At 43.1% G+C, this 18,453-nt stretch overlaps 1 protein-coding gene across 1 annotated transcript; it reads right to left on the minus strand.

Moving 5' to 3' along the window:
- Window positions 1-1,175: 1,175 nt before the first annotated feature.
- Window positions 1,176-11,014, minus strand: LOC134077991 (sulfotransferase 6B1-like). The gene is made up of 7 exons (XM_062533625.1): window positions 10,858-11,014; window positions 3,954-4,063; window positions 3,682-3,771; window positions 3,181-3,304; window positions 2,592-2,686; window positions 1,861-2,017; window positions 1,176-1,340 (listed from the first exon to the last, which is right to left on the minus strand). The coding sequence occupies exons 1-7, from the start codon at window positions 11,012-11,014 to the stop codon at window positions 1,213-1,215; spliced, it is 861 nt and encodes a 286-aa protein (XP_062389609.1). The 3' UTR covers window positions 1,176-1,212.
- Window positions 11,015-18,453: the final 7,439 nt, after the last annotated feature.

The raw sequence follows: 18,453 nt of genomic DNA on the forward strand, positions 1-18,453 counted from the left end.
GTTCCTGAAATTTCACTTCTCACACACAGGTTCACCAGGAGTCACTGGGTGCCTCTCATTTGGTCTTTTATACATCCTCCCTTCCTTCCTCGATCCTCGTCCTCACTAATCTAGATAAAGAAGGATGGGGCAGCAACAATCGGACAGTCTATCCAGTGTTAGTTATAGATCAGTGGGAACGCCCATCGAGGATCGAGGAGAGATGTTGAGAGGCACCCCCTGTGTTACTTCCATGTTGACACCCACATCCTATGAGCCTACAGGTTTTCGATGGAGTACAAATGTGCCTGTTGAATTCTTTCCTAACCACCAGAGGACTCTGTTCTACAGAATATGTAAGACAACCATTTCTTCTACAGTATGTGCTGTGCTGTGCTGTATGTGTGTGTGTGTGTGTGTGTGTGTGTGTGTGTGTGTGTGTGTGTGTGTGTAAGCACTTTATGGTTTACTTCATAACCTGGTCTACCTCTCTTGCACTTTTTTGCACAAATGAACCTTACTGCTGCTTTCTCTGTAAACCATGCACTTTCTATGTGTGTTAAGTGTTGTTACTCCCTGTTATGTATGTGCCTTTTTGGCTTCTGTCTTGTGATGTTGTGTTATCATTATTGTGTGTTACATGTGAGCATACCAAAGCACGACCCTATCAATGATTATTATATTGTTGAAATGGCTATACTAAACTTGAACTTGAACTAATGCAATTAGTAAATGCTGAATTTACAAAGTAAACATTTATTGTGCAATCGTGTGAGGTATAATAGATGGGGTAGTTAAATTTGGCAGACACTGTTGTCCAAAGCGACTAATATGTCAACTATCTTATAAGCATTAATTTGCCAAAGCAGTCGCATTAGCACCATTAAGCAATACCAGAGACAGGAATTAAATGTTACACATCCTTTCACAACGGGGCATTTCTGTTTGACTCTTCCACTATGAATACCATATCTCTTTGTTGATGATGGAGATGAGGATAAGAACGATGATGATGACAAACACAATGGGAAATGGTATTTTTTGAGCTAAAAGTAGGTCAATCATATTTCATCACAGCTTTCAGTGTTGTTTCATTTAAGGTTTACTCTTCCGCACAGGAGTTGAAACTCAAAAAGAGATTCATCTTCATTGGTTTGTGTTCACTTCTGTGCTTCAACTGGACGTGACATCCTGTCCAAGGTACAGGTAAGAATTGATCTGTGTTACAGCTCCCTACTTGCAGTGGGAGTCGTATCTGAGCAGGGCCCCCAGTTTGGTTCCTGCTAGTCTCTTGTTGAACTCCTCATCCATCTGTTGGCTCTGGGCCTCACTCAAGTGGTTCTTCCAGTCGCCCACTTCACCTGGTCACACAATGCAATCACACAGGCATCACTGAAAACAGTTCTCACAAGTCACGGCTATTTGCCTAAAGTAATAAGCCCGAGACGCTGTTGTTTGCACTGATCTTAGAACAGCTAATGGGCGTTGTTAGGCACGACTCGCAAGCCCCCTTAGCTGTTATAGAATCAGTGCAAACGACAGACTCGAGTGGCTTTTAAAAATATCAGGCTTTTGTATCTGATATTTATCAGATACAATGTTGTCACAGAACTTCTTGAAAAGGCTATCTAAAGTGTTTACCGTCAACGATATCAGTATCGTCCTGCAGCAGACATGCCTTGGGATATGATGTCGGTGTCATTAAAGCCAGCGATTCAAAGTTTGTTGATATGAAGAGTTCTTATCTAACTCCATAAATTGTCCAAAACCTTTAGTCTATACTTAGCACATTACTGTAATATTAGATTGCATGTGAAAACCCAGTTATATCAGTATACATTATGCTAAGCATTGAATTATAGCAACACACTGCCAACACACCTTTACGGAATGTGACACTGCTGAGTTTGCCATGGGTGTTGTTGGCATTCTCCTTCATGGCACCAAACGTGCTTTGACCGGAGATGGTTTGGATCTGCTCCTCAGTTAGGCTGAAGCCAAAGAACCGCGAGACATCTCTGATGCCCCTAGTCAAGTCCTGGGATAGGGAAAACATGTGTGTACATATAAATTCAGTACATTAACTAAATGAACAGAACAATTACCTCTGATTAATGTGATATACCTGTCAACCCTCCTGTTTTTTTCCAGGTTTCTCACAGAGCATATTTTAACTTTTTCCCACCGATTTTAATATTTTCCTGTGAAAAATCTCCCACTTTTTTAATACTCTCATAACGTCAGCCCTACCATTGGACCTGCCAGTCTCTGTACTGCTGTCCTGTTGCCACCCTCTTGCCCATCCAGTGAAACAGATGTTTTTAAACCATTGGTTTGCTTCCTTTCACCTTAGAGTGATGTAGGCCTAAGCCTTTTTAAGGTTGTTGTAAGAACACAATTTGTCAGCAAAGTCACGCAAGACCTACACTGTAGATTCACACATTGTTAAGTGCAGCATTTTCTTGTACAATTTTGTTGTGAGTAACCCGGGAAATCTCTTTTACCTTCCATGTTCTATGTTGACAGCTATGCTGTTGATAATTGAGTATTGAGATATATCTATACATACATATGCATACATTTTGTGTGAGGCTGAATGAGTGCGGCCTTACTTCTTTCATGTCCTCAAATGTGATCATCTTCACAGTTGGGTCATTGAAGAGCTTCTCCCAGGCTTCAGCATGGTCAAAATAGGAGCCATATATTACTGTTAAAAAAATAACCATTATTGACACATGTTGTTCACATTACCCATGTCTCCCATTGATACATTTCAATACAGTCAGCATATTAGTGTACATGAATATAACATAAATCAAATTTTATCTTTACTCTGTCAATTATCATTATACCATGACCATGACCACAATAATGATTAAAACTGCAGTAGTGTTCCATTGTCCAGCTTGTGTACAGGGAGAAGACAAAACCAAAATGGAACCATTCAGCAAATTTTAGTATTTGGGAGTCAAAACTACCATCTGACAGAATATATGCTGCTTTGAACCAGTATAGTGTAATAATTTAAACAGGATGCCCAGTCACAGGAATTACAAACAGAATGAACAACACATGAAATTACTTAAAAGGAGATTCATCATGAAAGTGATGATTTAAGATCAATTCCGTTCAAATAGGGTCATCCACCATTGCATTGACAACAAAGTCTGGTGTGTTGTGCTGTCGTCTTCTCATGCTCACCTTCTCCACTCATGAAGTCTGAGAAGAACTTGTCCCACTCCACATTGGGCAGCACTGGGTTCTTGTTCATGAAGTGATAGAATGAGACCAGCGTGTCTTTAGGGTTCCTCCACATTACCAAGGTCTATCAAAGGACCATGGTAGAACACATGTATCTTTTTATTCTGTCAGGAGGATAGACGTACAGGTACAGCCAGATGGGGCATTTCAAACCGCAGCTCAACTCAACTCAACTCTCTAGCTCTACGTTTTTTTGTTGTTGTTGTTTTCCATTAGCAAAAACAGGTACTATTTTTATCATCTCCGTTGAGGTTCCTAGCGATCTGAGGTGATACCAAAAGGTGACGTTAAAGATGTCACAGTTGTTTTCTTCAGCATTGCTATGGCAATTAGCTAGTTTATGGGGGCACTTTGTTGTAGTGGAAAACAAACACCCAATACCAAAATGAGTTGAGCCGATATCATGCAATAGAGAACACCAATAAACAGACAAAACCCAACCTTTGCTTTCTTCTCTCTGAATGAGGGATGCATCTCATCGGGATGCAGATGAGTAGCCATTAGTCTGGGAGAAGCCTCTTGTGCTAACGCCTGCAAAACCAAACACAAATGTGGTTGTGACCCAACATTATTAGTGTTGTATGGTACGCATACTGAATAGGGTGATGATGTTTCATGATTGTATCATGACGCCCATACTGAATAGGGTGATAATGTTCCATGACTGTATCATGGTACCCTACTGAAAAGGGTGATTTCATGCTAATACACACCTTTTGCTTATCTGGAGACATAAACTCCATATGAGGAGGGGCCAGCACGAATATCTTTCCTGTAGCTGTTGTCATGATCTTTTGTAGAACACTCTCCATCCAGTTAAATCCTTTTGGGGGAAACTTTGGATGAAAAGTGCTCTGGTAAATGTAATGTAATGTAATGTAATGAAACACCAGGCCATTCAACAGTTACAATCATGTTAGTGGAGTATTTACATACACATTCTGGAAAAAAATAAAGAGACCCAACCATTCGAATGAGTTGACAGTTATATTCAAAACTAGAATGCATTTCCCGGTGGGAAAGTGCGAAGTGTGCTTGCTCCGACGCGCCGCGAGAGCGCCCCGGCAGGATACGCGACAGCTCGCCCTCAGGTCAAAGCGCCAAAGTTTGGCCAAGACGCGAAGCTGCTTCGAGTTTGGCGACGTTGCCCTCGATTGCCGAATTCTTACACTGACCTGACGAGTTGCCTAGGTTTATCAGTGGTATGTCCCAGAGCACCTCCAATGTAAAAATGTAGATGTCATCCCAAAGACGTAAAGAGATATGAGCCAAAATGCATTTTTGCTAATTGCGGCGCCCCCTAGTGGCCAAATTACAACACATTTACTGAGGCTACTTTGGATGGTGTCCAAAATCATCCCGCCAAATATGGTCTCGATACCTCACAGCGTTTCCGAGATTTGACCTCACTTCCTGTTTGGACGCTTCACCATCGAATTTGATTGGCTGTCACGGGCGAACGCTTTGATGTATGAAAATTAAATGTACACCTCTAAGGTCTGTAGACCTTGTGTTGAATTAAGTATGAGTTGCTCACGTGTAGCTAGCATGAAACACGTAACCACTGAAGGAAGGAGGGAGCCTAAGGAACTAGGCTAGCCTGACGACGTCATACTCAATTCTTATCAGAATATGAGTCTGAAACTGCTCCATTCAGCTGCGATTATGGGGCGTGATTCAACCGATACAGTGCGGGGGGGATAGCTCTGCACTCATTGGATAGACCAAACCAAACAGAACAAGTTATTGGCTGTCAGTATCTGCGAAATCTAAGACAGAAATATGTAGCAGGGTAGGCTATGGAAAACATCCTCCTTCGTTTTTAAAAATAATTCCTTCAAACTGTATGCAATGAACAGCTGGGGAAGTGTGTCGTTAACCCAACGAGCAAACAGACATTTTTAAACAAACGGGAACAACATCACCCAAACATGCTGTTTTAACTGGGTCTGAAGTGTTCAGAAATAGTTGTGCGAATCCGTGATAAAACCTCCGTTTCAATAGCTAAGATAAACGAAAGGCCAAACTGCATGAACAAATTATGCATTCATAGCCATAGCGTTTCTGTTGCAATCAAAATCAACCTAAGCGAACATGGTCTCACTACCAACTCGTTGAACGAGGACGCATGCAGCCGTGAACGTCACTGCTGTTCATATGTCAATCATCACGTAAAGCCCGCCCTGTGAAATGTGATTGGTCCGAGCCGAAGTGTATCTCGAATAGTAGCAGCTGAACGGAGCAGTGCCAGACCGAAGTTCCCTGCCGAAAAAGAATGGAGGCGGGGCTAAACTTCGGTCTGGCATCCAGGCTAGAACTAGGCATGTTTCTAGAACAAATACGAGTAATGTTAGGAGTATAGCTATCCTGTTATGCGGGAACATCCGCAGTTTACTCACTGTTAAATAAGTTGCAATGTGTTATAGCCTCAAATGGATGGTAAAATAAACAGGACGACTCACCTGTTCAAATGATGTAATAGGATAACATTTGGTTTTGATAAGTCAAAGCAACCAGGCTGTTACTGGTTAACGTTTCTGAATATGAAATCGATTTTGGATTGGTTGCATGTGATAAAAGCTATGCCATTTCCTGTCCAGACAGCATTCATATTCAGAAATACTGTACACCGGCAACAAAGACACACACACACACACACACACACACACACACACACACACAAACAACTCTTTCAAACAGAAACGTCAGTCCGTTACATCTGCCTCTTGTCCACAAACTGCATGTCGCTGAGTTGACTAGCAACGAAGACTTTCACATAAACACACACACACACACACACACACACACACTTACACACACACAGACACACCACCCCTTCAAACACAAATATCTGTCTGTTACGTCTGCCTCTTGTCCACAAACTGCATGTTGCACAGTTCACCCACATCTACCCACAATTCTTTGATTTATAAATAACCCCAGCATTAAAAAACTGCAATGTGTCAAATCTTATTATACAACAATTGGGTTCTATGAAGCTGTTTCTTTGTTTCTGATTGGCCGAGAGACGTTCCATGAGTTGAAATATCCCACGATAATCCACTCTGACTTTTCACAGCTAATAATAAATCACTCCGCGATACAATGTCAAATTGTCAAGTGTAAAACGAACTGTCACATTGCATCCAAGCTGAAATACAGATACTCAGAACATAGAATATGACGGAGGTGGATATTAGCTAGTTGGATGGCATGTAGGCTAAGTAAAATAGTGATGTTTCAAAGCTAAAAGCATGTCCTAACCAGACGCAATGCGAGCTAACGTTTATTAGGCTATATTCTGCATTGCTTGACAACGGGAGAGATAGAACTAACGACTGGCTTTTGGCCATAGCAACGTGCTTTTAGAACTAACGACTGGCCTTTGGCCATAGCAACCATCCATTTAGAACTAGTAACGGCAGTTTGTCCTGCAAGTAATAGAACTTTGTGGCGGAGAGAAGTTAGTTCTACAAACAAGACAGTTTTAGCGATTTACATTATAATGGGAAATTAGCGCAAAAAACAAGTGGTAGAATTGTTGTATAAAAGCAATATAGCACTTGTGATCGTGGGTTGTTGCTGGATATTCCCACGGATGTAGTTGCCTGCGCCACTCGGCCTCGGGCCTCGAGGCTACGGCCGAACAACACCCGTGGGAATATCTAGCAACAACCCACTCCCACTCGTGCTATATTGCTTAAATATGTATACTGTATGTATATACTGTATGGGCAATTCCATGCAAAACTGTCAAGTCCATAACCCCACACAGCATCATACTATGATGTGGATGATGATTTCTTAAAAGTTTACCATTTCGCTCGCGCAAAAAAAAAAATTTATCGTTCCTACATCGTTTTTTTCATCATTCCTACAAACATTTATCAGAACCAACATTTCTAGATGATGTTGGGAATGGGGTAGGCCTACTATTACTAAAATAAATGCATAAGGTAGCCTATGCCTGTTTTTTACATCCCGACTATTTAATGTAGGTTTTAGGCTAAGCCTACACAGTAAGAGCAACAAGTTGGCCAGAATTATATGAAATAAGGGCATAAAGGGCATGAATAAGACAATTCCTTAGGAGGGGTTGGGAATGCCTGGGTTGAGTTTGAGATGCATTAGGCCTATAGCCTACACATGGATCATCACTATTTGTTTTGTGTTTTTATCCAACTTTGATAACATGCATATAAATATGGAGATTACTTTCTTTCGCCTTTTCATTGTTATTAGCCTATGCCAATCAACTGAGTTGAATGCTGTGCATGTTGTCTCTACATAGGCTACACATATTGCTGTGCATGTTGTCTACACAGCCTATAGTAGCCTACACTGTTGGCTAATCTAATTAGGCTACACACTTTGCGATAAGGTGACATTTCTGATTCTGACACAACCATCATACAAAATAAAACGAACTCAGCCAAAAGCCTGTTGCAAAAGCCAAGTTCAGCGGCCACAACGTTTTGAAACTTTTCCCCCGGTTCCCATTCGGCTTATGTGACATTTGCAACGTTTAATCATCTTTAACATCGTTCATAGACCTTTACTGACCTCAATCACGCAGACCACCGCAGCATCAGTCTCTCTCTCTCCTGCTCCTCACTAACTTCTTGAAACATCTTTGTATCATCTAGCCAATGATTGAAAGACAGTCTAAATGTTCCCATGCCAAAAACTAATGCTATACAATGCCATTTAGTTTTCACCATGTCTATGGTTTTCACTCGCAATAAGAAGCTGTTAGCCTGAGTTTGGTTGTTCGATGTTGGCATTTTCCATAACGTTCCATTTAGCTGCCAAAAGCAAATGAAATAGACAAATAGCTTATAATATCGCCAGGCTGCAATATCACCTTTCCTTCCCCATAGCTAAATGTAGGCAACGTTAAGCAATTAACAATTAGCCTACTAATATCAACTAACAATCTCACTATGTCGTTCACTGCGAATTGTGTCCTCTCTTCCGCCCACAGCACGGGAACGTTAACTACGCTCGCCTGCCTACCGCGCTAGCCAGAGCGCTAAGGCTCTGAGGCATGGGAATCATAACGATACTTTCATTCAATAAACAGACTTGTAGGCTATTTATAGTTTGACTCGCTTTGTTGTCATGTTAAATTAATATCTAAATAATCACGCTGACGGTGTCAATGACAATCAATCAGGAGGAGTAGTTATTGAAAATAATCACGCTTTAGACATGACCAGCCTACTTCAACTTGATGGCACATAGACCATAGCTAGCAATAATTGCAAATATTTTTTAGATCTTCTGACTAAGTTTACTGTACTTATTCAAACGACATCAGCACCACTGTCACTGGATATAAAGCAAACGTTGACTTTCACTCGGTGCTTCACTGACTGTAAAAAAGTGTCATAATATTATCTATCTATGCACTGCCTGATGCTTGACAGCAATTGCTAGCTCGATGAGTTGCGAAACGACATCAGCAAAACGTACCACTCGGTCCGTATTAAATTTACAGTTAACAACATTGGCTTCCCAGGCATGCATTTAATTACCTTTCACTGCCTTCACGTCTGCCAGGCTCCAAACTGTCTTCATAACAGCAGTTGCAATTCAGTATTAAAACAGCCTTGGTAAAGTTAAAACCAACTATTTGAACTGCAGTTAGTTTAGCCTACCCTCATAACTAGACCTCTCAAATTCCGAAATTTGAAGTCTAAATATACACACTTTATGTTGAAAGTGTAACTGCGATTACATTCTAATTAAAATCCTCCTTGCCTCAAGCACACTGCAGACAGGGCGACCGCTCTACTTCCGGTATTTCGCCGACGTTGGGAGTGAAGTTCACCCAGAATGCTCAGGTCAATACAAATCATCCAAAACACACCGTCAGTATGAAACATCGTGTAATTGTCTAGTATATATACCAAATGAACACCCTCAACATTTAACAGCGTGTAAGTCCGTACTTGTCCTTAGGGGCCATGGCATTGCTTATATCTAACAAGTCTCGGGATGAGACACTCCGTAGCGGACCATCCTAGAACTATCCACATTGTACCGTTGCGGATCATCTCCGAAATCCAATGATAAATTGTAAGGTGTGAAGCTACTATCATACGCTAGGGAATGTATGCCAGGATATGGCAGAACTCCATAGTGCTGTGAGAATTGCACCAATGTATTTTACAAGAATGGCCTTGATTTGATTTTTTTTTAAAAAATATCAACATTGTATCTTAAATCACTCTGAAATGTCATTTCTGCATGACCTAAGCAATTTAAGATGAGCTATTCCGAATAATAGCATACATTCACAAACACACACGTTTTTGCTAATTATAGAGCCATCGACAGACCAAATAACACCAAATTTATTGAGGGTGCTTTGGATGGGGTCTCAAGTCATCCCACCAAATATGGCTTTCATACGTCACAGCATTGCCAAGATAGGCACACTTCCTGTTTGGTGGCTTCGCTCGCTGAATTTAATTGGTCGTCACAGGCGAACGCTTGGACGTATGAAGGCGAAATCAAGGCATTTGATCCGCCTTGGTCTGTAGATCACGCGTGCCAAGTTTCATGACGATCGGATGAACTATGCGGCCAAAGTCGCTTTACTTTGATTTTGGACAAAATTCAAAATGGTGGAAAATCCATCATGGCGGAAAATTACGTCACATGGTGCGTTGGAATCGGCTGAGTCAGAGGATTCCAACGGTATAAGTTTTATAAAAATCGGCCATACGGATCAAACGTTACGGGCATTAACGTGTTTTCCAACTTTGACCAGTTGGTGGCGCTAGGGCGTGAGAGCGGAGAGCATGAAACCTGGTGGTGTCAATCAGGGTAGTCTCTTCTATCAGCGTACCACATTTCATGACTTTATGTCTTACGGTTTGGGCTACAGGTGGAAAAATGTGTGGGCATCAGCGCTCAAAAATCACTTTTCCATTCATTCCTATGGGAAAAAATCGACCGGAAAAACTGGAATAACGGGAGAACGACAAGGCGTATCAAAAAGCTGTATACAAGCCACCATCCTCGCATCAGGACCGACGCGTGAGAGGTGGAACGGCGTCTCTAGCTCTAAATCCCTAGGACAAGATAGGGAGACAAAAGTTTGACTTAAGATAAATAAGTAGTATATGAAACGCACGGAGAACAATAGTGTGCTTTTGCAAGCACACTAATAAAGAGTTCACTGCAAATTTGAATATGACCATCAAATCATTCGAAATTCAGGAAATCAGACAATATTTTAGCACTCAAACTGCATAAGAGACTGGCTGACTAAGTCAACGTTTCACAAAGTAATTCAAGAGGGAAAAGAAAAAGAATGTGTGTGTGTGTGTGTGGGGGGGGGGGGGGGTGTTGGTCAGTTATGCAAGAGCACGTGTAATCCGACTCGTTATCTTCCTGTGGACTTTACTACATTCTTGGCGCCTTCTGATTGTGTGTGTGTTCGTCCAGCTGCTGTTACAAGATCCTTGTGCTGCCTCATACGCTGTGTGTCAGTATTCCTCCCCTAGCACAGCCTCCCTGTGTAGATGGCCCCCACTGTACCCCCTGAGCTAGGAGCATTGTGCAACCCCACAAATCTACAGTCCGCTCGTGTACAGCCAGACTCACCACACTTTGGGTAGGCCACCAGCACCACATCCTCTTGTCGCGCCTCCAGGGTCTTAAGGGCCTCCAGATTTTCTACAGGGCTCATGATAGTGGGATACAGGATCCCCTTGTGCCTGAAGACCTTTTCCTCGTTTGTCATGCTCTGAGCCCGAGCCATGATCCGTTGCTCTCTCTCCTCCATAGTGAGATTTTGGGCCATCTTTCGCAGCAGGCTCAAAAAAGTGGACTCAAAAAAACAAAAAAGGCTGACAAGAGGATAATTCCTTGTTTCGGTGCAACTGTTGTTGCTGCTGTTGAATCCGCCTGCAATGTCTTGGTGTAGTTTGTCCTCAATCTGACTTGATAAGGGTTAAACACACACACACACACACACATGTTTATGAGCCTCGGGCAATGTGGGCGTCCCTGCCTCGGCCTCTGTGTGATAAGTCGTGTCTGTAGAAACCAGAGTTTCCTATAGGCTGTCTGTTACTATCTTGGACATTACACTAGCTCAAAGATTGAAGATTCCCCAAGCTGAATTAGAGACTCCACTGTCTGATTATGCTTTGGGTGGCCAACCTCTGGGTGATGGGAAGGTTACTTCTGTGACTTTTGCCTTTTTGTTGAGAACCATCTTTTCTCTCTCAGTGCCGGAAAGGAAGGCCATGGATGACTATATCAAAGATGCCCTCCGTCCACATCCCCTGCCGGTGCGAGTTTTTCTTTGTATGGTAAAAAGATGGGGAATCGCATCCCTATATAGACTACAGGGGTCTTAATAAAATCACTGTACACAACTGAGTGGGAAACAGCTTTCAACACTCCCTCGGGGCACTGTGAATATCAAGTGATGCCTTTGGACTCACCAATGCCCCGGCTGTCTTCCAAGCCCTGATAAATTATATTTTGTGGGATATGATCAATCGTTCTGTGTTTGTTTATATGCATGATACTTTAGATTGTTTCACTTCATGAGCATTACCAACATGTATGTAAGGTCCTTCAGAGGCTCTTAAAGAATTACCTTTTTGTAAAATCAGAGAACTGTGAGTTGCATGTCACTGAAGTTTGCTTTGTTGGTTTGTCATCAAACACGGTCAGATTTTGATGAACCCAAGGAAGACTAAAGCCATGCAAGACTGTTCCATTCCAAAGTCTGTGAAGGAGGTTCAACAATTTCTTGGTTTAGCAAACTTTATCAAACAGATCAGGCTTTCCGAGGTCTTAAGGAGTACTTCTCCTCAGCGCCTATTTTTTTTTTTTTTTTACTGGATTAAGCTGTTAACTGTCTCACCTCTTCTCTCTTAATTAGCCTTGTGAGTTTTTTTAACCAACAGTAGGCTTATTTAAGTCTGCCGTTTCACTGTGTCTTTGTTGAGTCTTTTAGTTCTTTTTTCACCCCTGCCCAATTGGACCATTTGTGTAATTGTCAACTCCTCACTGTCTCTATTGTAAAGCACTTTGGGTCAACTGCTGTTGTTTTAAAATGTGCTACACAAATAAAGTGACATGTCTGTTTTACCTATTATAAGTTCCCTCATCCAAAAGTATATTCTAAATGCCTCTAACTATATATCATCATACTGTCATTAGTAGTAGCTTAGAAGTGGCTTTCATCAACAACCTCATAGCACTCTAGACACCAATACCACATCCAAGAGTTTCCAGGTTTTCGACGGAGTGTGCCTGTTGTATTCTTTCCTAACCACCAGGGGACTCTGTTCTACAGAATATGTCAGGCTATCATTTCTTTTATATGTGCTGCTGTGTGTGTGTGTGTGTGTGTGTGTGTGTGTGTGTGTGTGTGTGTGTGTGTCTGTGTGTGCGCGCGCGTGTGTGCGTATGTGTACCTAAAAAGGTTTGATGAATGTATTGTGACACTGCCACATAATTAATGAAGGTGTATGTATGTGTGTATATTTTACCATTCCATAGAAGTAATATATGTTTACTATAGTGAAATCCTTGCAAGGTTAAACATTTTCTATGGTGTGTGTGTTTCAAATCGTGTTTTGGCTGCAAGATAATGCCTCAATAATACAGGTGACCAGAAATACTTATGTAAATGCTGCACTGGTGCTTTAAGGGGCTACCTGGGGAAGTAAGGGGGTGGAGCTAAGGTGGCTGGCAGCGGAAGCAGGAAGTGATGGACAATAAAATGTTTGGTAATGGAGATTGAAGGGAAGTGGTGTGTTTGGGACTGGTGCTTTTGGAAAGTCTCTCAAATCCTCCTCTTTGACCTGAGAAGACAGCCTTTTCCAACAGAAGAAGGATTTTACTGGGATTCCTTGGGAATTTACTGACTGTCTTACCGGTGAGACCAATCTGGTTTATTTTTCCATTTTTGTGTAGCAATGCATTGCAAAGGACTATTTTTGTGCTGATTTTTGACCACGGGGTTTTTGGACTTTGATGGACTTCTGGGGAAAGGGGAGAATTGTTTGACATGAGCAATTGTTTGTTGGGCTTTTGGGTGTTTAATCCAAAATATATAATAGTTTGTGAAACAATTTGATTGTGCTTGTGATTGGGTTTGTGCAGGGGTTTGTGTGTTTGGAGGGGATTGACTTAACTCTTTAATTTATGAAACAGTGTAGTGCTTCAATTTAAATTGTAGCCTATTTAACTATTTATTTAATTATAGTTGGATTGTTACAGAGTGGTGGCCAGTACGGGGACTACATTGTTAAGAGTTTTGTTGTTTATTGCCTCCATTTTGTGCCACCATGTCCATGATGATGGAACAGCGTGGGCCTGGTGAGCCTGATACTGAAATAGGGGAAGAACCTATTTTGAATCACACTCCTCCATTTAAACCTGGTCCATTTGTAACTTTTAGAGAGCCTGTTGCTGAAATTTCTTCACTTTTAAGTGATTTGTATTTAGAGGAACATGACTCTTCAGGTTCAGAAAATGGGGAAGATACTACAGTCACAGGTGTTTTAGACAGTTCTGTGGTTCAGGAGCTTAGGGACTCCATTAAAGGTGTACAAGATCAAGTAAACACTGTAGAGATAGAGTTTAAGGCTTCATTGGAGAGCTCAATAAATAGAGAGCATGGTCTTAGGGAATATGTGGATAACAAGTTTCATGACTTTGAGACACTTCTAAAGAACTCTCTTAAACAACTAGAGCAAGGTGTGGTGGAATGCCTGTTACGTAGGGATGAGCAGTTGAAGAAAGAGATGTGTAAATTAAAACGCTCTAGCACTCCTAACAGTTATACCACCTTTAATTATCCTACACCCAATATTAGTGACATTAGGCTACTCCCTTCTGGTGAGTGGTCTGGTACTCCTACTCTCATTACCAAGCCACCTGTCCGCATTGTATTTCCAACCTTTGGAGAATCCTGTGAAGCTACAGATGTGTTCGACTTCATCGAACAATGTGAAAACTTTTTAGCACTACGTCCCCTGTCTGATGGAGAGCTTACTGCCACTTTAGCTGCCAGTTTGAAAGGGTCTGCTAAGAGTTGGTGGACGACCGAAAAAACAAAGGTGCGTAATTGGGCTGAATTCAAGAAATCCTTTTTGTCAGCTTTTTTAACGACTGACTACTTGACTGAGGTGGAGGAACAGTTGCACATTAACGTTCAGGCTCCTGACCAATGCCTACGAGACTTTGTTTACGAGTACAGGGCTCTGTGTCTGAAATGGAAGTCTGATATGGCCGAAGAGGAGTTGGTCAGACGTATCATGAACAATTGCAATCCTGCTCTAGTCAGTAGTTTAAGGGGAACAGTCCACACCGTGGAACAGCTAGTTAAAGTGGGGTCCATGGTGGAGCGTGACTGGTCTGCCAAGAAAGACTACTGGGCGAGAGTGAACAGCCAGGCCTCCAGCGAAAAGAATAAGAAGAAAACGACCACCAAAAGTTCCAGTCAGCCACACCCAGGCCAGAAGGGAAATCAGCATGCAGCCATGGCTAAAGCAGAACCTCCTTCGCTGCTGGTAGTGCCAATTGAGGTCCGGGGACTTCAAGGGGAAGCTGTGTTGGATACAGGTTGCACCTTCACTTTGATGCAGATGAGTCTTTGGCAAAAGCTTGCCAGACAGGGAGAAAAGTTATGCACTGGTGACCCCTTGAACTTTGTGTTGGCAGATGGAAAATCACACCAAGCAGAGGGGAAGAGACAGCTGGCATATACCTGGCATGGGGCAGTCTGGACCTTAGAAACATACATCATGGCAGACAGCAACCTAACTTTTCCACTAATTCTCGGACTTGACTTTTTAACAAAAACTAGGGCCCAAATCAACCTAGGGGAACGTTCCTATGGGGTCCCTATAAATGGGAAATGTTCCTTTTTCCCATTTTTAAATCGCAATCCTGGAAATCTGACTTGGGTTTCCCAGTACCTGTATATGGCAGTCACTCCTCCCACTTCTTCCCTGCTGATGAGCGCAGCCGAGACATCTGAGGCCCATGAAGCTCTGCTGAGAACCCATCCATCAGAGATGCAAGAGCTGTTCCAAACTTGGCCATCAGTGTGTTCATCTAAGATTGGAAAGACCAATGTGATGCAGCATCATATTCTTACCTCTGATGAAGTGCCAGTTCGTGCAAAGGCTTATCGGGTATCTCCACTCAAGAAGAACATCATTGAGCAGCAGGTAAAACAGATGTTGGCAGATGACGTCATCGAACCATCCCAGTCAGCCTGGGCGTCGCCTGTGGTACTGGTGGGAAAACCTGATGGGAGCCATCGCTTCTGTATAGACTACAGGAGGTTGAATTCTAAGACACCCTTAGATGCTTACCCTATGCCATTAATCCATGAGATCTTGGAGTCTTTGCACGGGGCAAAATGTTTCAGTACTTTAGATCTCCGGTCTGGTTATTGGCAAGTGGCTATGAGTCCTGAGAGCAAGGCTAAGACAGCGGTCATCACCCCAATGGGCTTATACCAGTTCAAGGTTATGCCATTTGGTTTAAAAAATGCCGCAGCCACGTTCCAGCGACTAATGGAAAACGCTCTGGGGGAGTTAAGGGGGCGTAACTGCTTTGTATACATTGATGACATCATAATTTACTCCCCCAACACAGAACAACACCTGAAAGATCTCCATGATGTGTTCTCAAAACTACATTCTGCAAATTTGACTTTGAATTTGAAAAAATGCCACTTCTTCAAGACCCAGCTCCAGTTCTTAGGACACATTGTCACAGATAAAGGGGTGGAGATTGACGCTGAGAAGACCAAGGCAGTTACCACTTATCCTACTCCAACGAACATAAAGTCTCTTCAAAGATTCTTGGGTCTTGTGGGGTGGTACCATAAATTTATTCCTCACTTTGCTGACAAGGCTGCTCCTTTGAACAACCTGAAGCGGAAATCAGTGAAGTGGGAGTGGACAGAAGAATGCCAAAACAGTGTTGACCAACTGAAGCAAGCACTGAGAAACGCTCCTGTCTTGGTCCAGCCTGATCTAAGCTTGCCATTCCAGGTGCACACGGATGCAAGTGATGTGGGACTAGGAGCAGTTCTATCTCAGCAGACTACGGATGGTGAGAAAGTAGTTGCATTTGCTTCAAGAGGACTTAGGGGGGCAGAAAACAATTATTCCACATCAGAGAAGGAGTGCTTGGCTGTCGTATGGGCTGTGGAGAAATGGCGCCACTTCCTGGAAGGAGGTAGATTTGACGTCTTCACAGACCATAGCGCTTTAACCTGGGCTTTCAACTGTCCCAAGACCAGTTCCAGGTTGACCCGCTGGACCCTGAGGTTGCAGCAATTCAGCTTTGAGGTCCATTACAGGAAAGGCTGTATGAACATTGTGCCGGATGCACTCTCGAGGGCAGGAGAGGACGAACAGCCATCCGCGATGGTGTCTTATATAGCTGCCCATCCAACCCCATGCTCCTCCGATTTGCCCACTTCTCTAGCTGAGATCGCGCTTGCTCAAGACCAAGACTCGGAGGTCAGAGAGATGCGAAGCAGAGAGACCACCACTGGCCAGCAGGCGGAGCGCATTGGATGGGAAGTGCTCCAGGGTGTTCTCTACAGAACAATTCCCATTAAAGGAGTGGGACTGAAATATCAGCTGGTAGTACCAAAGGAACTGACCTCTGTTTTCCTTAAGTACTTCCACGACAGCCCACTAGGAGCACACTTGGGCAGGCTCAAAACCCTGTTGCGGATTTTGGAAGTAGCTTGGTGGCCTACAGTCAGGAAAGACGTGTGGCAGCATGTAAAGCAATGCAACATCTGTCAGCAATACAAGCCAGAGAATAGGAAACCTGCTGGATTTCTACAGTCCACCGAGGTGGAGGAGGCAGGCTACATGCTGGGGCTGGACTTCATGGGACCTTTTCCACGGAGCAAGAAGGGAAACCTTTACCTACTGGTGATAGTGGACTACTACACTAGGTGGGTTGAGTTATTCCCTATGCGGGACAGCAAAACTCCTCGGCTTTGCCAGCTACTAAAAGATGAAATTCTGACTAGGTGGGGCGTCCCCAAATATTTAGTTTCTGACCGGGGCCCACAGTTCACCAGTCAGCTCCTCATACTACTCTGCAAGAAGTGGGGAATCATACAGAAGTTGACCACCAGCTACCATCCGCAGACCAATCTAACCGAACGTGTCAATCGAAATCTGAAGACCATGATTGCGTCCTTTGTGGGAGAACATCATGAAGACTGGGATAAGTGGATTGCAGAGTTCCGTTTCGCTATTAACACTACTCAACATGAGACTACTGGACGGACTCCGGCAGAATTGGCCCTGGGAAGACAGGTGAAAGGTCCTTTGGAGAGGCTTATTCATCAAGCTCCAGCACCACAGCCCCAGCATCCATCCTATTCCCTACTGGAGCGACAAAGGCACATGGCACAGGAGGTAAAGCAGAGAGTGGGAGGGGCCAGACTCAGACAAGCCAGATACTATAATGCCCATAGGAGACCCGCGCATTTTCATGTGGGAGATCTGGTCTGGGTTAGGGCCCACCCTCAATCTAAAGCCTCTGATAAGTTTTCATCAAAGCTAGCGCCAAAATGGACAGGGCCAGCAGAAGTGATGAAAATATTAGGTCCATTGAATTATAGGCTTAAATGGCAAAACACTGACAAAACTGACACCTTACATGTGGGTAATCTAAAACCATATTTTGGGGTTGGGTCCCTCTTGCCTCTGGCTGGGGGGGGGGGATCTGTGACACTGCCACATAATTAATGAAGGTGTATGTATGTGTGTATATTTTACCATTCCATAGAAGTAATATATGTTTACTATAGTGAAATCCTTGCAAGGTTAAACATTTTCTATGGTGTGTGTGTTTCAAATCGTGTTTTGGCTGCAAGATAATGCCTCAATAATACAGGTGACCAGAAATACTTATGTAAATGCTGCACTGGTGCTTTAAGGGGCTACCTGGGGAAGTAAGGGGGTGGAGCTAAGGTGGCTGGCAGCGGAAGCAGGAAGTGATGGACAATAAAATGTTTGGTAATGGAGATTGAAGGGAAGTGGTGTGTTTGGGACTGGTGCTTTTGGAAAGTCTCTCAAATCCTCCTCTTTGACCTGAGAAGACAGCCTTTTCCAACAGAAGAAGGATTTTACTGGGATTCCTTGGGAATTTACTGACTGTCTTACCGGTGAGACCAATCTGGTT

Source organism: Sardina pilchardus, chromosome 1 (genome assembly GCF_963854185.1).
Source record: "Sardina pilchardus chromosome 1, fSarPil1.1, whole genome shotgun sequence".
Taxonomy (NCBI): Eukaryota; Metazoa; Chordata; class Actinopteri; order Clupeiformes; family Clupeidae; genus Sardina; species Sardina pilchardus.